The sequence below is a fragment of the Sprattus sprattus genome (genome assembly GCF_963457725.1).
Source record: "Sprattus sprattus genome assembly, chromosome: 13".
NCBI lineage: Eukaryota > Metazoa > Chordata > Actinopteri > Clupeiformes > Clupeidae > Sprattus > Sprattus sprattus.
Window position 1 is genome coordinate 22,834,511 of NC_137911.1, and position 20,537 is coordinate 22,855,047.

The following is a 20,537-nucleotide window of genomic DNA, read 5'->3' on the forward strand; positions in this document are numbered from 1 at the left end:
TTTTTTTTCTCCCTAACATACATTGTACAAATTTACAAATCTTAAGATCACTGCAGAGCAAATATAAATTTGTGATAAACATTCAAACTGAATTGGGCCTTAAATGTGTTGTAATATCCCAGTCAAATGGGACTGAGCACTGGAACTTTGAGAACCCTGAGGAAACCAAACATAACTGATGTGGTTCACGCTAAATCCCGTAAATCAAAACCCCTTGAAAAACGCAACAAAAATTGCTTTCAGGCTGAAGAATGAAGACGACACTCCCTTTCTAGCACCAACCACCCACCACCCACCATCAGCATCATCATCATCAACACCACCACTTTTGACAAAAAATAAATGCACGTGCCCTTTCCCAAGGAAAGAAAGCAGCAGATATGGATGAAAGTAAAAAAAACAGCACAGAAGAGAGAAAAAAACACCGGAAATAAACAAACATTGAGATAATTTCCTAAGGCCTGTTTAAAATTGGCATCGAAAAAAAGCAAAAAAAACATTTCTTTCATTACAAACCTGTTTTCCGTGTAGGCCTCTCAACGTCTAAAACAGAGGTTGCATTGTTCGTGTGACAATGACAGAAACCCTCTACGTGTGCTAACTTGCCTACCGGTCAACACACACCCATTCTTCTGGGAGAGAGGCATAGCAACAGACACCTGCTTCTCAAGCCATCTCAAGCTCAGTACATAGAGGGTTTAAGGCAACTTCAAAAACACTTTAACGGTCCTCTCCTTCTCTTTTCCCTGCCCTGGAAATAGTCTCCCTGTCCCGAGGTTAGTGTAATCACTTAATATTCACTTATTCATTTCACACCAGCTTACTCTCGTTCGACATGGTCACCACCACAAGCATCTTGCTCAGGTCTGTTCCACAGATTAGTCGTTTAGGAGCCCAAAGCACGATCGCAGTGGCCACTGCTACTGGAAGGTTGACTGCTCCACTTTTGTTTACTGATGTGTCTGTTCATCTGGTTAAGTTTGTTGCTTGGTTGGTTGGTTGGTTGGTTCTGCCTGTCTGGTCCATTCAGGTTGAGGACGAGAACTCTCAGCACTCTCTGAAGTGTTCGGAACAAGTTCTCCCCCCACCTGCGTCGGTGTATGTGTATTTGTGTGTGCATGTGTGTATTTGTGTGTGTGTGTGTGTGTGTGTGTGTGTGTGTGTGTGTGTGTGTGTGTGTGTGTGTGTGTGTGTGTGTGAAGGAGCTGGGGAATGGAGATGGCCTCTCCCCCACTCATGTGGTTTTCTGCTTCTGGTTGCAGTTGCTGTCTGTGATGAGGAGGCTGCTGCTGCTGCTGCTGCTGCTGTCCATGGTGCCGTCCTGAGCTGGGCCCTGGTGCAGGCTGTTCTGCTGCTGCTGCTGCTGCTGCTCCTTCAGCCGCTGCTGCCTGGGCTTCACTGGCAGGGCCAGCACCACCAGCAGACAGGCCAGGTGCATGCAGTAGTACCACGACCTGAGGACACAACACAAAGGACACACAATACTCAACACGCAGCAATACCACTACCTGAGGACACAACACACAATACTCAACATGCAGCAGTAACAGGACCTGAGGACACAATACACACAATACTCAACACGCAGCATGGATAGGTTTATAAATCCAAAGACAGTGATCCGAGAGCACAGGGCAATGGAGACCAGGTACCTTCAGCACGAACCGAATCATCAGCTCATCACGGGTCTAGGTACATGTAGTCTAGTATGTGAGTCTGGCAGAGTGAAACTAACTTATTGGTCAAAGACAGTTTATTGCAAGTCTTCAGACAACAAACATGTCATACATCAAGACAAGACATGTCCTTGCACGTTACTGAAGCACTCACTGATTCATGGATTTGACACATTTTAAAAGCCTTTAAAAAAGCCAAGATATTGGGGACCTATCTACTTCAAGCTTTATGTAGATTTCCTCCCGACATGCTCCAAGCTGTACATCCTCCCGCCAGGTGTTAATGGGGGTCTGTCTCACTAAGGAGGGAAGGAGAACACTACCCTCCCCTTGCCAAAGTTCATTTCGTCCACCCACACCAATCACAGCCTTGCTGCGAAGTGGTGCCCGTGTCCTCCCGCTTGGCCAGTCTTTTACTAGAGTGCTTTACATTCTCCTCCACTGACTTAATAACGTGGAGATACCACCGCAGATTTGTTTTACCCTCACAGGCGGCCTCCAGTGCGAGTGTGGGGCCAATCGTTTAATGGCCCGGTCCAACGAATATAAGCCCTTATCTGTGACTGCGCATTAAAACTGTCTCGTTAACGAGAGGGAACGCTTAATGTTCCCTCTCGCTCACCCTCTCGCCCTGCGCGCATTAGTGATGCAAGCAACTCAATGGCCATCGTAGCTTTTCAGTCACCGGCAGTGAGACTACAAAAGGGCCTGAACAAAGGGCTACGAACTTTGTGACCTCAGTGAACCAACATGCATGAGAGGGTGGTTTGCTTTCCCCCAAAAATGAACCCTTTCTCTGCTATTGGCGTGAGAACTACTCATTTTGGTACATGCTGAATGACCCATGCAACCCCCCTGTTGGTACCATCTTCACAGTGTGCAGTAAGATCCTCTGCCATTTCACGATGAATCTAGGACTAGCGGTTTCAATGGTCACCATCATAAATGCGTTAGATATGCCCTGGCAAGGTCAAGAGGTCATGAGTGGGCTCACCTGTAGAACTTGAGCGAGGGCCCCACCGCCAGCAGCACGAAGGGCACCACGGTGTAGCAGATGGCGATCTGCGTGCCCGCCCACGTGATGATGTCGTAGACGAGCCTGTGCGTGACGGTGCCCTGGAAGAGCGGCCTGATGTTGTGCCTTACCTGCAGAGAGGTCAAGGCAAGGAAGTCAAGCGTATGCCCCAGTCATCACAAAACATTTCTATCAGCAGCCAAATGGATCTCAGGCTGGAACTCAGTCAATCTGCAATTATACAGCTCTGTGCTCATCTTGCCAGACTTTTGATCGAATTGTACATACTCTCACTGGTTTACATTCTAAACAATTGGAAGAAAAAAGGACCAGACATTATTGCTCGATTCTGATGAGGTGATAAAATCATCTTGACAGTGACATGACATGAACATTTCAGAGCTTGAACACCACTTGAACAACTGTTGAGCAAGTTGAACAGGTGTGATCTCATGTGGGTACGTTATCTCCTGATATTGTAGTAATAGATCAGCTATGGTAATGCATGCGAAGCAATAGTAACAAGTGAGCTATGTTTGGGGGGGCACTGTGGCGCAAGCCGATAAGCCCCCCATTTAAGGACTTCATTGCCTGCAGGGACACAGGTTCAAGTCTGGCCTGATGTCGTTTTCCGGTCCTCTCCGCCTTGCTTCCTGTCATACACTTCACTGTCCTATACAATTAAAGGCATAAAAAGCCCTGAGCTATGTTTACAGAACCGCATTTCCCATTTCTGAACAGACTTCTATGTTGTTGTCTGCACTTTACACAGCAGAAGAAGATTTGCCCAGAACTCAGACACTAATGAGGGCAGAGACAGAGTGAAAGGCTGAAGCTCAAAGTAACCATGAAATCAGGGAGGACCACACTGAGCCCTTCAATGTGAAATACAGAACCAATTTTTCCAGAGGTATTTGTGAGAGAGAGAGAGAGAGAGAGAGAGAGAGAGAGAGAGCAAGAGAGACAAAGAGAGAGATACCATCATCAAATGGCCTAGTTTTCTGACCAAAGCGAGACAGAGTTAGTGAATGGGTTTCAAAGTTACTAACGGTCATCATTACAGGATGAATCCACTTCAGTCATCTTAACAGAGTGGAAGAGGATAGTGGAGATGATGATTAACTTCAACTTTCTGCTGATACCACAGTCACTGCAAACTCCATCTCCTTATACTGCAGCTACCTTTTTTTCTCTTTCTACGCTTAGAACAAAAAAAGTTTTTCTCCTCATAGGAAACCACAGAGAGTACCTTTAAGGAACCCTTGAAACCAAGAAGCTTTGAAGGACATACTTTACCAATAATATATATGCACCGTGAAAGCCATGAGGAGGCACACACCACTTTCTGTGGGGACAGACTCTCCTCATTTTCAACACCTGTCACCCCCTCCATGGCTTCCTAACTATATTTTTGATCACTTTCACAGCCCCCTCTTTCTGTTCAACTCTTTCCTGCTCTCTCCGTCCATCCGTCCTCCCTGCCTCTCCTTTCCTCCTCTCACAGGCCCTGTCCTTTTGGTTTTACTGCCTGGTTTGACTCCCGCCGGCAGCCTCTGGTGTTATCTGTCTGACTCCTCTTGTTAAAGTCAGCAGCGCATCACCTCCCATTACTCCCTCTGTCAGGTGAGCGACCGGGCCTCCGACCCACCGCTAACTAATGGCTGAAATGGAGCATTTACAAGCGGCCATTTTCTGGCTGATAGTGTTTTATTAGCTGCTGTAAAAGGCTGCATTAGACATGAATACACCAGGGGCTGTTTTGGGGATGTAATGGGATATGGATACGTCTACCATTTTTGTAGCATTAGAGAAAAGAATTTATAGCGAAATAAATAATACATCGAGCTTTTTGTAAGCATTCAGGGTCAAGTTTTCTGTCTGCTGTGGATCCAAGTTTGTCAAGCTAAGATCTATGTCTCTCTGAAGGTCAGACCTACTGTATCCAGTTCACCCTACACCCTGTGTGTGTGTGTGTGTGTGTGTGTGTGTGTGTGTGTGTCTGGTGTGTGTGTGTGTGTGTGTGTGTGTGAGTGTGTGTGTGAGTGTGCGTGAACGTGTGTACACTTACTGCCCGAGCTGCCATGGTCATGGCAATGCCAGTGAGAAATGTGAGGTAGTAGCCAGGGTATACGCCATGCCACACCGCCGACAGCAGGAAAGTGGCCGCCGTGGGGTTCATGGGACAACGCTCGTAGCACACTCTGAAGAGACCACACACACACACACACACACACACACACACGTTAAGTTCTGACTGAGATTGTCCTGTAATTGGTCAAAAAAGATTGTGTGAAGGACACTTTTACCTCTTAAGCCAGAGTGCTGTCTGAATATTCCAGTTGTCCAAGAACATCTTGAAACTGGTGGCGAACTGAAATTTCAGAAAACAGGGGCGTAGATGATACGTTAAGAAAACACTCACACTGTTCACACACATCACTTATGTAACCTGAATTTACCCCCAAAGGTAAACACTAAGAATAACATTGCCAGTCTCTCTGGCCATGTCTGTCTCACCTCTATGTCCATTATTCTCAGGTTTGATATTAGGTCCCATCTTGGCGTGCCGTCTTTGTTGTACCCGTTGAAGCCGAATCCGGCAGCGTTGTTGATGGCATCAGCTGTTGAGTGGAAAAACATTAGACCAATTAGCCTTAAAGCTCATTGCACAGGCATGTCCACATTACGCACAATGCAAAATAGCCTGGGACTGTCATTACTTCTTCCAGCCAGCAGAGGGCAGTCCAATACAAGGCAAAGGAAGAAGCACAACTGTGTCAATCGTGACTGTGCAAAGCAGTTTATTTATTTATTTTCCCCCACATCACAAGATTGGTAGCGGTGTCAACAGAACTAAGGGCAGTCATAAATCTCTCTATATATTTTCCCAATATATGCAAGGTGGATAAATAAAGGCCACCACAGGCTCAATTGCTAGAGGACTCGTCACAGCACCTACCCAGTGTCCAGACAAAGAAGTACTTTGGCCGCGTGGCAAGCATGGACAGGTAGAGGTAGATGACCTGGACGTAAAAGGGCGAGGTGTTAATGAACGTGTCGTCGATGACGTGCTCCACCGGGAACACCCTGAGCACCGCCAGGTAGACTCCCAGCGAGACGCCACACGTGGCCAGCTTCCTGATGACATCATGCTGTAAAAGAAACAAAGCAGTACAAATTACCCCCCACAATCAATGCATTTCCCTCAGCATGACCATTAAATAATCAATTCATACACCTGGAGCCTTCCTCTAACCCTGCCATACCCTAAACAACTGAAGCAGTCTTTCTGAACAAGCAGAACATGATGTTGGAGTAGAAAGGTCTTTTGCAGGTCACAGCAGATTCCAATGTGATCATTATCAGTGCAGTGGTGCTTAGCTATTGTTTCTGTTTTTCCACTCTGCTGAGTTTCCCATCCTAGCCATGGTGGTAGGAGGCACAAAGCTGCCTCCGTCTGAGGTCAACTAGTCCTGCTCCCATGCAGGCTGCCTCCGTCTGAGGTCAACTAGTCCTGCTCCCATGCAGGCTGCCTCCGTCTGAGGTCAACTAGTCCTGCTCCCATGCAGGCTGCCTCCGTCTGAGGTCAACTAGTCCTGCTCCCATGTAGGCTGCCTTCGTCTGGGGTCAACTAGTGCTGCTCCGTCTGGGGTCAACTAGTCCTGCTCCCATGCAGGCTGCCTTCGTCTGGGGTCAACTAGTGCTGCTCCGTCTGGGGTCAACTAGTCCTGCTCCAATGCAGGCTGCCTCCGTCTGGGGTCAACTAGTCCTGCTCCAATGCAGGCTGCCTCCGTCTGGGGTCAACTAGTGCTGCTCCAATGCAGGCTGCCTCTATATGGGGTCAACTAGTCCTGCTCCAATGCAGGCTGCCTCCGTCTGGGGTCAACTAGTCCTGCTCCAATGCAGGCTGCGTCTGTCTGGGGTCAACTAGTGCTGCTCCAAGCCCTCCAGTGCGGGCCTCCCCCGGCTGCATCCCTTCATCCTGGAGACCGGTACCCAGGGAAGACACACTAAGCTCAGCTCAGCCCAGGGGTGATGAGGAACATCTCTCCATCATAAAGATGTGAGCTCGCAGAACAGAGCTGGGAAAGTTTCACGCGGAATGCAATGCAAGGAAATTGCCACCTCAGCTCACCACACACACACGCACACACATACACACGCACAAAGCCCTCCCCCCAGTTCATTTGAAGCTAACTGAGTCATCAGCGGCTTAATAGGAAAGCAATTAAAACCTAACTGTCTGATGTGGAATTAATCCTAGGTGAACAAGAGTATGGTGGGGTGCTTGGGGTGGTTGGAGGGGTGGTTTAATCATAGCTGACATGATGGTCAATGAGGTCTGGCAAGGGCACAGAACGGTGCAACTATTCCTCGGTACAAAAAAACAACATTGGAGAAAGGAGAGATAAAATGATGGTGGGAATCAATCATGGGGTGGTTTTAATAACGTCCTCGCTCCCCACGCCACACAAGGAGGGCAGCAAGGTTGGTGCCGAAAACAAATGAACCTGGAGATAAGGGTTGGGAGGACCGTTGGTCCTGGAAAGAGGGTGGGGGATGAGAACAATAAAAAATGCTGACCGTGTCTCCACACGTTTGTGTTCAAAACAACAAGAGAGAAGGTCTTTTATCACGCCTGGAATGAGGCAACACCTCTCGTCCCAGCGGGCAGCAGGAGACCTTTTGTCCTTTCCACTGCTAGTCTCCAACCGCCTCCTCCATTCTCTAACAACGCTACGGTATGCATTCCCCTGACCTGGGTTAACTAAATACGCTGGTGGGACGAGGCATATTTCTTCAAAATATGCACCTACTCTTGAGGACTGAAAGAAATGCGAGACTTTCAGAGAATAGGATATTGAAATGGCATAGTGGAAGGAGTGAGATCCTTAACTGTTCAGCCAACTGAATCATTTTATAGCAGGCTTTTGCATTTAAAATCACTACGGAGCACAGACAAGGCCTTGATTGTTATCTGTATTTGCTTCATAATACTGGAATCTAGTGACCTTGCAATCATCTCATCTCATCTATTCTCCAGTAAGAGGAATAGGAGCTATTCAGACCTTGACCCATTTCTAAAAATGCACAACTTGTGATCCTACAACAATCATGGCCATCTTTGTGTAAATCAAAGGGTGGGAACAATTTGTGGATGTAACACTCTTACTAGGTAAGTTCACAAAGTTCAATCTTTGTTTGGATCTCTCTGTAACCATGGCCGGAGAGCTTAGTTTCCACATTAAAATCGATTACTGGGAATCTTCTGACAGTCAGTGACTCAACTGGGCTGGGAGTACTGGGAGGGGGGGGGTGCGGTGCTTACCCTGGGAGATGGCTCAGTGTGCTTGTACTTCCCGTTCTCTTTGCCATTGGACTCCAGGTGTTTGGGCTGGTAGGCCGTGCCCTCCACAAAGGCCACATAGTCATTGTAGGAGCAGGTGGGGCCTGCCAGGATGCTCATGAAGTTACAGTTGTAGCTTAAGTACTCAAGTAAGCTGGGCATTTTCCTGCAATGCAAGGATCAGACACATGGACAACCGATTATTCTATGAATAAGAGAAAAATGTGAAACATTAAATAGAGGGTGAACTGCAATGCATAAACAGTAAAAACTTAGAATAGAATAAGCACATTAAAGTGCAATATGTACAAAGTTAACAATAAATCCAAATCGGAACCTACTGATCCCTCTTTGGGCCCTCTTAGTTTAGTTTTGACTATTTACCATTCAACCATACAATGACTATTTACCATTCAATTTAATTTGTATCATACACCGCTATTAAAAGTGAACACAGGGAAGAGAAGAGGCGGGAGAACTTCTAACAACAATATTTTCATCTCATTTAAATTTAAATTCTCTTCAATTCTACAAAAAAAAAAAAAAACATCACAGAAATCCCTACCCCGAACCCAGGTGTTGAGTACGGGGCATAACATTGAGCACACCATTCACCTCAGCTATGCAAATTCATACAGTCTTAAGAGGGCCGTTGTAAAGGGCCGAATGTAAAGGAAAGAGTAGCAAAGCTTTATGGACTGACGGTAAAGTCTGGAGACCACTACGCCTTTGGCAAAGGTGAGCGGTAATGTCAGGGTAAAAAGTGACTAGTAAAAACTGCTAATTTCTAACTGCTACAGTGTGGGTGGCCCTCGAAAGGTGCTGCCAACTCACTGTGACTTGACCTGCTCAAACAGAACGTCAATTCAGGTGATACTATGGAGATAATTACAAGAGCAGATCATTGCTTAAAATGAAAAAAAAAATGTAAATAATCCACACTGGACTAAAACAAACAGCAATGCATAATGGAAGACAATAAAAAACAGAGTGAGAGTAAGTTTCCAACAAATAAAAAAAGATGCATTTCAATGAGGAGATCTTATGACAGTTGGTTTGTTTGAGACCTGACCAAACACAAGGAGTGTTATATATCATTAATTTGGTTCATTACTGTTGTTTTAATTAGCCCGTAATTAGCATGGTTTTGTCTCACTTCCCTCCCAGACTGACACCACCCTGTGAGGACACCATGCAGTGCAGTGTGAACGTGCGGTTGCCAGGCAACAGCCGTGAATCTCGCTGCACGCAACTCTGAACTGGTCTGCAGCATTTCCAGGCTGCTGCGTAATAGCTGCTGTAATTGTAATCAATATGAGGAGCGGGACAAGAAAATAGAGGAGAGGGAGACTGATTGATGACGAGCTAGTTGTGTTTCTCATCACAATTTGCCCTGATCAACTCATCCCCTAAAAGGCACGCAATTGTGACGGTCTAGCCAAATGTATTGATTAGGCCTATGGAAGTGTATCCATAATTCAATGTTTGCTAGTTTTTGGTCAGTATGAAACTAATGCAAAACACAGGGAATTTATAGTGTTGCTGACTGACAGTTGCGTAAAAATCTGTGCTCGACGCCACCCAAATTCTTTGTAAGAATAAACCTGTCTACTTTAAAAACATGTCAAGACACTTTAACGGCATTGGGCGAATACTGGCCATGTCTCTGAAGCGTGGTATTTCAGTAGGTGAATTTTTCCAACCTAAAGAGAGCACTAACATACCTGTGCCACATACCTTACAGCAAGAATCTTCTGACTGGGAGTGAGTTGCTCATCCTTACGTGCCAAGCCTGAAGGGGGAGAGAGAGAGGAAGAGAGGGATCGAGGGAGAGACAGAGGAGAGAGAGAGTGAGATGGGGGTGAAGAGGAAAGAGGGAGAGTATTATAAAGAGATCTGTCACATAACATGAGGAACCAAATCACAGATGACCGTGAAAAACCACTCCACCCAAAACAAACTCTATGTACTGTCAAATGATTTCCTATATGGAGTGAGTTTCTTTGCTTTTTTTCCCCCATGACTTGAATTGCAAAATCCTATCTCCCAGTCACAGGTCACCACCACCGAACACACTCTGTGAATGTCTGAGAGAGACAGACAGAGAGACTACGAGAGAGAGAGAGAGAGAGAGAGAGAGAGAGAAAGAAAGAGGAAGAGAGGGAGAAAGAGGAAAGAGAAGATAGGAGTGTCAGGGTGAACTGAGGCCACGATGGTTGGGCATTTCCCCTCCTCCTCATGGTTGCATCCTCCTCTCTGGGCTTCCTGTGATTCACACTCTTCTGCAGAAGCACCCTCACCATCTCTCTCCCTCCACTCTCTCTCTCCCTCCACCCCCACCGTCTCTCTCCCTCCACTCACTCTCTCCCTCCACTCTCTCTCTCCCTCCCTCCTCTCTCTCTCTCCCTCCACCCTCTCTCTCCCTCCACAGTCTCTCTCCCTCCACAGTCTCTCTCCTTCAGCCCTCTCTCTCCCTCCCTCCACTCTCTCTCTCCCTCCACCCTCTCTCTCCCTCCACAGTCTCTCTCCCTCCACAGTCTCTCTCCCTCCACAGTCTCTCTCCCTCCACAGTCTCTCTCCTTCAGCCCTCTCTCTCCCTCCCTCCACTCTCTCTCTCCCTCCACCCTCTCTCTCCCTCCACAGTCTCTCTCCCTCCACAGTCTCTCTCCCTCCACAGTCTCTCTCCCTCCACAGTCTCTCTCCTTCAGCCCTCTCTCTCCCTCCCTCCACTCTCTCTCTCCCTTCACCCCTCTCTCCTTCCACCCTCTCTCTCCCTCCACCCTCTCTCTCCTTCCACTCTCTCTCTCCTTCCACTCTCTCTCTCCTTCCACTCTCTCTCTCCTTCCACCCTCTCTCTCCTTCTGGCAAGGCCACATGAGCAACTGTAACATTCTTCAGAGTAACGCTACGCTCACTGCAGCCTGTCCACTCTGATCAGAGGCTGACCGTGGGGAGCAGGCTAAGGCCTTGATTATACTCGCTTGCGGACGTAAAACAGGCAGTAAGGGACGCCACGGACGCATGGTTGTTCGTGCTAATTTCTAGTGCATTTTGAGTCTGCGGTTGCGCAGTTGGTGCTCCTGTAGACTAGCGCCCGCGCAGGCTCGTCCCACCACCGTCACAAAACATTGGAGGGTACACAGACTGCCGCCCAGTGCTGCGGATACACCCTAAAATTTTACGTAACGCAGAACCTAGCGGACCCAAGTGTATTTGTAGACACACAGTGTAATCAGGCCACAAGGCTTCTCCGTCCTTTGATGATCCCCATCTCACCACACTGTTCCTGTGGTGGCTTTGTGTGGGGTGAGTTAATTTCTCACGAGGATCCAGTAAGTTTCAGCAGGGGGGGAGGGTTGTGAAGGTGAGAGGCTGCAGTGGTTCAGTATGCTGGCTGTGCTGAGATTGCTATGGATTCATCTTCTCACTCAATCATGAAGGGGGGAAAAAAACCACATCCCACCCCAGAGAAGCTGAATCTGGGGCACCTGGGACTCTGAGTCACAAGCGCACACACACACACACACACACACACGCGCACACACGCACGCACGCACGCACGCGCACGCACACACACACACACACACACACACACAGAGAGAGAGAGAGAGAGAGAGAGAGAGAGAGATAGAGAGAGGAAGAGGCGGAGAGGTAGTGCCCTTAGATGCCTCTCCGTACCCTCACTCACACTGCAACAGGGAGGACCATTGGGAACTCATCCACTGGACAAAAAAGAATACCAACACCGAATGCCATGAGCTCGGAATGCTCGGAATTGATACAAAACAAGGATAAGCAGATCTTAAATATGTGCTGGTGTTGTGTATTACACAAACATGTTTTGGCTCAAAACAATTATAGGAACATTTAAAGGAAAATCTAAATATACTCATGTTGTGCTGAGCTGTTTTACTTGAACAGAGAAGTGAAAGATCTAGTTGTGTTGCAACGGATTTAGTGTGAAAACACCACTGCTATACTATAATATAGAAGAAGAAGAAGGGTTTGCCATGTTGGGAGTTCTGTTTATATATATAATAATATTATATATATAAACAGAACTCCCAACACAGCAAACCCTTCTTCTGCAGAATCTCCTGTGTAGCTAATTCAGATATAGTCGGGTAAAATACGCAAGTCAACATAATGGGTGGGACTGGGGGTCTGGTTGAAGGTGTAAGGTGGGGCATGTTAAAAAGCAGGGTCTGCAGACAGCAAAGGTCTGTCTGACCATTTGAATGTTAACGAGGGTGGCGCTTCAATGTGTGAAGGCTTTGGGGCGCGTTTAATTAATGCGAATGTACAATCTTGTGAGGGAAGGATTCACATGAGTTGAAAGTATATAGAAAACAGCACTAATCTTTAAACTGGAGTTTATTTCATCAATGACCCCTGAAACGCTGTCTGTCAGACAGCCACAGTGCTCATCCATCTGACACTTGCACACATTAAGTGTGCCAGCATGTGTCTGTGTCTGTCTGTGTGTGTGTGTGTGTGTGTGTGTGTGTGTGTGTGTGTGTGTGTGTGTGTGTGTGTGTGCTAGCGTGTGTAATTCCCCATTTATCAGCACCATCCCACTGATAACGAGATTAGCCACATAATCAGCTTCCATACCACATGGCTGGTGCTCAATCATTTGTGACCCACAACAGCGAACACACACACACACACACACACACACACACACACACACAAGTGGTCCAGCCTCCTCCAAAGCACAGCAGCTGAACTGGCACGCATACTCATACACATACAAGGGATGTACTTCTATTATCTTTATATCCAGCACAATGATGATCCCATAGAGATAACTGCTCATTTATTTTTAACAGTACATCAATGTGTCAGTTTTAGGGATATCACACAAGGGGGGGGGGGGGGCAATTCTCATGAAACCAGCTGTAGTTTTAAATGGAGAGATGCCAACAGCACTTCTGTCCAACTAGCTCACTTGATGATGTACAACAGGAAGTGGAGTCGATGCCTGGGGCACAAAGCTTAAGTGTGAAAGGTCAAGGGTGATGTGGTGGTGGTGGTGGTGGTGAGGGCTGAAGTGCTTGTGACCTCACAGAGCACCCAGAACCCAGGCTGAGCTAGCTGAGGATGCGGCGAAAGGGCCCCTGTATAGCGTTAGCTCATTAACGCACATCAGGAAGCATAGCACGACGTGTTTACTCTCCGCAGGCCAGCGCACCATTCCAGCGGGCCGCATCAGCAAGAGGGGAGCTGCTCAAAGCACTACGGGACGGCTGTCTGGTGAGATAATAGGAGTGAGTGCGTCAGAAGACTGGATGTGTGAACCTTAGGCTAATGCTCTTCTCTTAACCAGTGGATCACTTCGAAATTAAATAATAATTATAGAGCAATGACAACAGCTGTAATCAAGGCTTTCAGGTGTAATTAAGTTCAAATTTGGAAATACTCAACATGCGGCTGGGTCCAAATACTTGTATGTCCAATACCCTCCTGGCCTGAAGGCACTTCTGAACAAACAAACATCAGGAAAACATAAAGTGAAGACAACCAACATTGTCAGAAGTGTCTGCACTCTACCTTAACAGATTCCTTCATATCTAGGAACAGACCGTGCCTTAATGTCTACAGACAGACCATTTGTACTCACTGCCTGGCCATCCTCTGTGCCACCCCACTCTTAAACACAGGTAACTTCTCAAAAACTACTCAGAAATAAACCCTGCGACACTCAACAATAATAATTACTGTGCACCTCTATTGGAAAATGTGGTTCTGTAGCACTTAGTACTTGCACCAAAAGTGGCCTCTGCCAAAATATACTGGCTGATCATTAGGTTGCGCTGGAATTTAAATGTTAATTTAGTATAAATTCTTAACCAACCAAAACACCACTCTCACCCTCTGTAATGGGTTCCTCAGACAATGCACCTCCTCATACTAAATCTCCACTCAGAGAGAAAATAACAAGTTCACTGCACAGCCAACCCTCACAAGACTGCCCCCAGCAGGCCTGGAGTCATAATTACTCCACAGCCAGATGTTCCCGTTGCATGTGGGGGAAAAAAACGAAAACAAAAACGTGCTGACTCTGCAAAACTCCAGCGCGTTGGTCAGAAAATCTGGGGTAAAGTCATCTGAATAAACACAGGGCAGATGTACTAACATGTTTAAGCCCATTTTAGGCGCAATTTCGCCCCAGCCCAGCGTACAATTAAAACCATGGCATGGTATTTGCGGACAAACCAAAATGAAAACCACATTCTGTCTGCTGCAGAGGCACAGAAGGACAAGTTGCACTCTTCTGACTTCCCACGACCCATCCACGAATGCATTTGTTTAAAAGAAAGAGTTTTGGGTCAAATTATAGAAGCACAGGGACTGACTGATCACCTTTTCCGTTGTATGTATGTACACTGTGGCCAGTGCACGTCTGTTTTGCTGTGGACATTTTCCAGCACTTAAAAGCAGGTGAAATCCAGATTGCAAATTAGATACGTGAATAGGGAAAACATCCAGACACAATGGAATCAGTATTCTGAGCACCAGCTTTACTCATTTGTACCAGGTTAAAAGCAACCTCTAATTTTGTCTGCCTTTTTATGTCATTTTTTCACTTCCTCCACTTCCCTATGTGCGGATGCCTACAACACTATTAAATTAGTTTGATATAGCCGGAGATTTATCATTTTTTTGTGTGTTTTGAGTGCCCTGCATTTTTTCCCTGTTTGATGACACCTTATTAGCATGTGTATCTATTTCTTGATCACTAAACTTTTGCTTCCTTTAATGTCTGGCGGCGGTTCCGTGATCCCATTCAATTGCGTCCGTGACTTATTTATTCCATTCAGTTGCAGGCGCCGCAAATTACAGTTAGAGGGCGGTGACATGCATTGATTATGCGACCAGCTGCAGGTTAAGTCCATTCAACGTAAAAAATGAAAAGGCACTGCATGTGGTCTCTGCAGACTGGCCAAGGCACTCTTTGTGCTGCGCTCTCTAACGAACGTACATCTGCCCCACGGTGTGCTGGATAACCCTGCACTCCTGTGTTAAACAGACTTCAATACACACGTAGAGAGAGAGAGAGAGAGAGAGAGAGAGAGAGAGAGAGAGAGAGAGAGAGAGAGAGAGAGAGAGAGAGAGAGAGAGATTTTAAATGTTATTTTGGTTTGATATATTGAGGGATGTCTGCTGGACTCTGTACTACTGTAAGTCATTCCAAGCAGCGTGTTCTCGGTCAGCTTGAGCTTCGGTCAGCTCTCCCAGGGCCCAATAAAGAAAAACAGAGCAGACAGGCCTGATAAAAACAGCGTGTGCTTACCGTCATGGATCTCAAACGCTAGGCAGGTTATCTTCTGTGTGATGACCATCATCGGCCTACAGGGAAAACACAAGTCTGCCATCAGAAATCATCATTTCATAAGGAATGGCTAAGCCAGCACTGTCAACATCAACAAAATCCTGATGCACCACAATCCTAGTCATGGAAATGGTTTCCATCTCATCCTGCTGGGTTTTCAGTTCTGACTTGCATAAGTCCACCACGTATGGAGCTAATTGAAAAGCAAGCCATCTCTTTAGCATAGAGATGAAGACAAAATCCTCCCTAAAAGACTTTTATCCTCTCAGGAGCAAGGCGTGGGGTCTTTAGCATGCTGCACGGAGGACCCAATCAAAAACATTGCCCGGTGATCATCCCTTAGGTTCTGCCTCTTCCTCACCATCTCTTCTTTCTTTCATACTCATTTCAATAGGCCTCTTCTAGCCATCTTGACGTTCATCTCCTCTTCATCTCCCTCCCACTTCTCACCCTTTCCTAATTCTTTCCTCTGCAGAGTGGTTAGGTTATAGCCTGTAGGTTGACATAACGTATTGCCTAAATGGTCCGTATTGAAACCAGAAGTGGGTACATTACTCCGGTCTCCGGTTGAAACTTGTCATCTGACCTGAACAGAAAATGCCCAGGGTTTTTATTTTTTGTTTTATTTTATTATTTGTTTAGTTTTCTGTCACTTTCGGCCCTTCTGACTGCCATGTGTTATTCTGACTGCCATGTGTTCTGCCGACACGTTGAGGGTTTCCCCTCCAGGTGAGTCAGAGAAAAACAATGTAGCTTCTGAAACCTCTCAGACAGAGCCCCAGACGAGTGTTTGTCAACCACAGCAGGAAAGTTGAATTTGTGTGCACAGAGGCCTTACTATTGTTATACAGTACCAGTCAAAAGTGTGGACACACCTTCTTATTTTTTGAGAAGTGTTTTCTTTCCTTTTATTATTTTCTACATGGTAGATAACACTTTTTTAGTTTAGTACATCATTCCATGTGTGTTCTTTTGTAGTTAAAATGTCTTCAGTATTAATCTACAATTTAGATAACAATACAATTCAAGAAAACACTTCTCAAAAAATGAGAAGGTGTGTCCAAACTTTTTGATTTTTTTTTACTGGTACTGTATGTTTTAAAACTATGGAGTTCAAGGACTTGTGGCGTTGGTGACCTCATATGTTATTGAGTCTTGACTCTAAAACGTCATATTCTAAAACACAGACATAGATTTCCTTCATGAAATGTTTAGCTAGGACACCATAGGCATGCCAATGACAGGTGCAATGTGTCTGGTGGCCCATACATACCCAGTGAAATCTGCAGAGTACATGCCGTAATCGAAGACGTAGACCCGTGTGATTTGGCAGAAGGTGAGGTATCCCAGGGCGACTACAAAACAGTACCTGTGGAAAGAGCACATAGTTTTAACCAAAGAAACACATAAATACCTTTACACATATACACATACATACACATATACTCCTTGTGATGTGTAGGTTTACTAGCACCTTTTTATGCATGATTAAAACCAAACAGTATACCCTACATGCTCCGAAATATATTCATATCTATCCCACCACAAATGGCTGGAACCTGAAATAATACTAACTGCATGAGATCTACCAGAACACCAGAGCTCATGCAGTGGAGAATTTATTATCATGCCACCTGGGGAAGCTGCCACATCAAGCTCCTCTCTACACCTCTCTGTGATCAATCCTCACACCCTGAAAGTGTGCAACAGCTTTCACTGTACGCCACCTGGGGGATTTAGGAGGAAAGTCTGGCAGTCAGGATATGCAGTTGGTGCAGCTGCGTAAGGAGTAGAGCAATCTAATTTGCTAGAATACGGTTCTTATTTAAAATGAAAGATCTCCCTGCATATTGACAGACACGCTTCGTTTTCAGTCTAAGCCATTCTATTGTGGTGTCTTCTTATTGAAGGCTGGCACAACAGATGAAATGAACACCGCAGGGAGAGGGACAGAGAGAGAGGGAGAGAGAAAGGGAGAGGGACAGAGAGAGAGAGTGAGAGAGAAATAGGGAGAGAGAGAGAGGGGTGGGGAGGGAGGTAACTCTACATCCTGTGTCAAAGACATAAAGACAAAGCACACAACAATCGGTGGCTTTCACTCCGACATGAAACAAAGCCTCCCTGATGATACAGCTGCCATAATGTTATCGTTCTCGTCTCCACAGCACACAGGAGTGGAAGCTGTGCTAAATGGAGAGGGGATTCCCAATCACATAAATACATCTTTGCTGTTGTTCATTTGCACACTTCAAAGAGGGAGAGAGCCTGCTGCCTCTAGCAGAAGGGTTACCCACATTACAGCCTGGAGAACCAAATCGAACCAAATTCCCCCTTTGTTGCCAAACAGTCACTGAGCTCAGACAGTGTCTGTTGATAACAAGGTTACATCTGAGAAGAAATCAATTTTAAAAAGCTGGAGGCATCACAAGAACATTTGCTCGGATAAAGTGGGAAAGCATGCCTGGGAAAGACGGCAGATCCCAAATCTGGATTACAAAACTGGTCCGTGCGAGGCCAGAGGAAGCCTCCTACATTGTTTGCGATTCTTCAAAGGGTTATTTGTCTTTCAACGTTACAGCAATTCTTTGAGTTCCGAGCAGCCTCCTGCTGGAAATAAACCTAAAGTGAGGGTAAACTCACAATGAACCTTTGTTCCGAGGGGTTTCTGGGGAGGTGGGAGCGCATCCTTGAGGCACTGTGCAACCCTGACGAGCGGCTGCAAACAGCTGCAGCGAGCTCTGCCTCCTACTCCCTGGCAAACACTGGCTGCATTGAGGCTCTGAATGTACCCTGGTGTATGGCCGTATGTGTGTGGGGTGGAGGGCTTGCTAAGGGCTGAACCGTTCCTTTTAAGATTGTCTTGCTGGAGCGCACTGATGATGGCTCGGGGAGGGGGGGGGGGGGGGGGGGATCACAGGGAGGGGCCCACCCACTGTCTCTGACAAAGCCGGCCCATCACTGCTGTGGTCCTCCACGCGTTCAGCTGCATTCAGGGCTGTACCAGCACAGCCAAGACACTGAAGGCCTTCACGGGAGAACAGGCGAGTGCAATGCGTGCCCAGACACCCAGCGAAGAAGGGCTCCATTCTTTGGTACAGTAGGAGAGCATGTGCGGAGGTTTGCTCTGAATGTGGGCTCACTGAGGTCATCAAGGGTGCATAGAGTTCGGCCATGGTGACCGTTCTCTCCTGGCAAGTCCAGCGTTGAATGGCAGGAACAGGCAGTTTCTATTTGAAAGGGGATCTGAAATTGTAGTGTTTGTGTTTCCTAAAATATCCACAATCATGCTCTTAACAGTACAGGGACTGGATGACCAAGCACTTTGCAGAGGAACCATTGTTCTTTCAGGGATGCAGTACTGCGCTACGCAGGCCAGAACACGTAGGCAATGAGGCAATGACCACTGACTCAGAGTTATTACAGACAAAAAGTTCTAGTCATTCTGACCAACATTTTTACCTTAAGAAGAACACTGGCTTATTCTAGATCTAGAAACATTGGCTTCTGATTATTCACATCATTGTTTCTTACTATTGTTACTTGGGTCTGTTGGTATATCTTTTCAACCTGGCTTAAAAGAATGTGATTGAAAAATACAACTGATTCTTCAAAGCACACCATGCAATTAATCAGGCGATGCACAGTTCCAAAAGAACATTAGTTCTGGTGTACTTAATGCATCAGACATCGGAAAGCTCTTCTTTTCATCATAAACCAACAGCTGTCATTTCTAGGCCAACCCAATCCAAACCACACACTGCAAAATCCTATTTATAAGACTGAAAGTGGATTTCTGGGCTATCTGATAGTTTTAATGAATGATTTGAAAATATTCATCAAAAGACACAAAAAACAAACAACGCACACAGGTGTGACCTATTTGTCATTCTGCCACCATTGTGTCTCCCAACCATACGCAGGGCATGTGTGTTTGCATGGCTGATCAAATATCATCCCTGTCTCTGACACGCACACCTACACAGAGGAAGCGAGAGAGAGAGATAGAGAGAGAGAGAGAGAGAGAGAGAGTAAAACATTTCTTCCATAACATGCATTACAGACGTCTCATCATGGAAAGAAGCAAGCCTATGGTTCATCAACAGGCAACATACGTGAAAACTGAACATTTGATTATAGCATGAGTGACCTGAAATGTTCCATTAGAATCATATCGCAAAACGGTAAAAGTAACATTTACAGCTCGTCCTAAAATCACTCCTAGCCTGACTGCTCCTGACAAGCTGTCACCACTGCCTTATAGATTTGTTAATAGTGCTGCTATCAGGTCCTGCAATCTACAGACTGGGAATGGGCATGGCTTTAACTGTGTGGGGCAGGGAGGAACAGGAGTGTACCAGAGAGGTGTCCAGACACTTCCAGATGAAGAGGATGGATAAGAATACAGGTGTTGATAGCTGTTATTCACAGTTGCTCTCCGGTCTTGGACTACCTCCAAGAGCTGAAGTCACATTGTTCTTCTCTCTCTCTCTCTCTTTCACACACACACACACACACACACACACACACACACACACACACACACACACACACACAGTGTGGGTCGTCCTGGCAAAGAAAAATAAGTCAATGCTAAAAAAATCTATGGACTTGGCTTATACTAGGAGCCTTAAGATGAGCACTACAGAAAACAATTAAGCTCATTTACACCCCCCTCCCAACCCCCCGGCCCCCCAGCCTAAGTGGTAAAAGACTAAGCATGCTGCACTACCGCAGAAGGTGTATGTGTGTGTGTGTGGCCTGTGCCGAAGTCTGCTCAGCTCCCTGTCTCATGTCAAACAGAATACTATAAGATCTTGGCTTGTTAGCGACAGAGCCTCTTTGATTCTTCCTTGTTACAAATGGAGCAACAACGCAAGAATCTGCACACCAGGGTGTCTTCCTTCTTCTTCTCCGGGTGCTTTTGGGACAATAGTGGCAGTTCAGTTTCCAGGATGAGACACCTGCAACAGTCATCCATAGTCAGCCTTATTGCTGGTATTTAAAGTTAAGTTACTCAAACTTTTCTGAACAAAATCCTTCTCCACCTAAGCAAACCAAGGAGTAGTTTCCATGATTAGGAGCGAGAAGTGCCTGTTTATAATTGATATAGTATATATAGTCTTTATTGAACAAGTAACTGGAACATAATGGCATCTGTAATGG

The 20,537-nt window shown here is 46.2% G+C and overlaps 1 protein-coding gene across 1 annotated transcript in view; it reads right to left on the reverse strand.

Annotated features, from left to right (window-relative positions):
- Positions 1-1,234: 1,234 nt before the first annotated feature.
- The window catches only part of mboat2a (membrane bound O-acyltransferase domain containing 2a), a gene marked incomplete at its 3' end in the record, with an annotated part of 54,047 nt that continues 34,744 nt past the window's right edge, over positions 1,235-20,537 (reverse strand). Inside the window, exons 4-13 of the mRNA XM_080850499.1 lie at positions 16,648-16,743; positions 15,336-15,391; positions 9,776-9,830; positions 8,021-8,204; positions 5,651-5,843; positions 5,209-5,312; positions 4,998-5,062; positions 4,760-4,892; positions 2,671-2,822; positions 1,235-1,454 (exon numbers count right to left, since the gene is read on the reverse strand). Coding sequence (XP_080706625.1) covers positions 1,235-1,454; positions 2,671-2,822; positions 4,760-4,892; positions 4,998-5,062; positions 5,209-5,312; positions 5,651-5,843; positions 8,021-8,204; positions 9,776-9,830; positions 15,336-15,391; positions 16,648-16,743 — 1,258 coding nt within the window. The remainder of the gene's footprint in view (positions 1,455-2,670; positions 2,823-4,759; positions 4,893-4,997; positions 5,063-5,208; positions 5,313-5,650; positions 5,844-8,020; positions 8,205-9,775; positions 9,831-15,335; positions 15,392-16,647; positions 16,744-20,537) is intronic.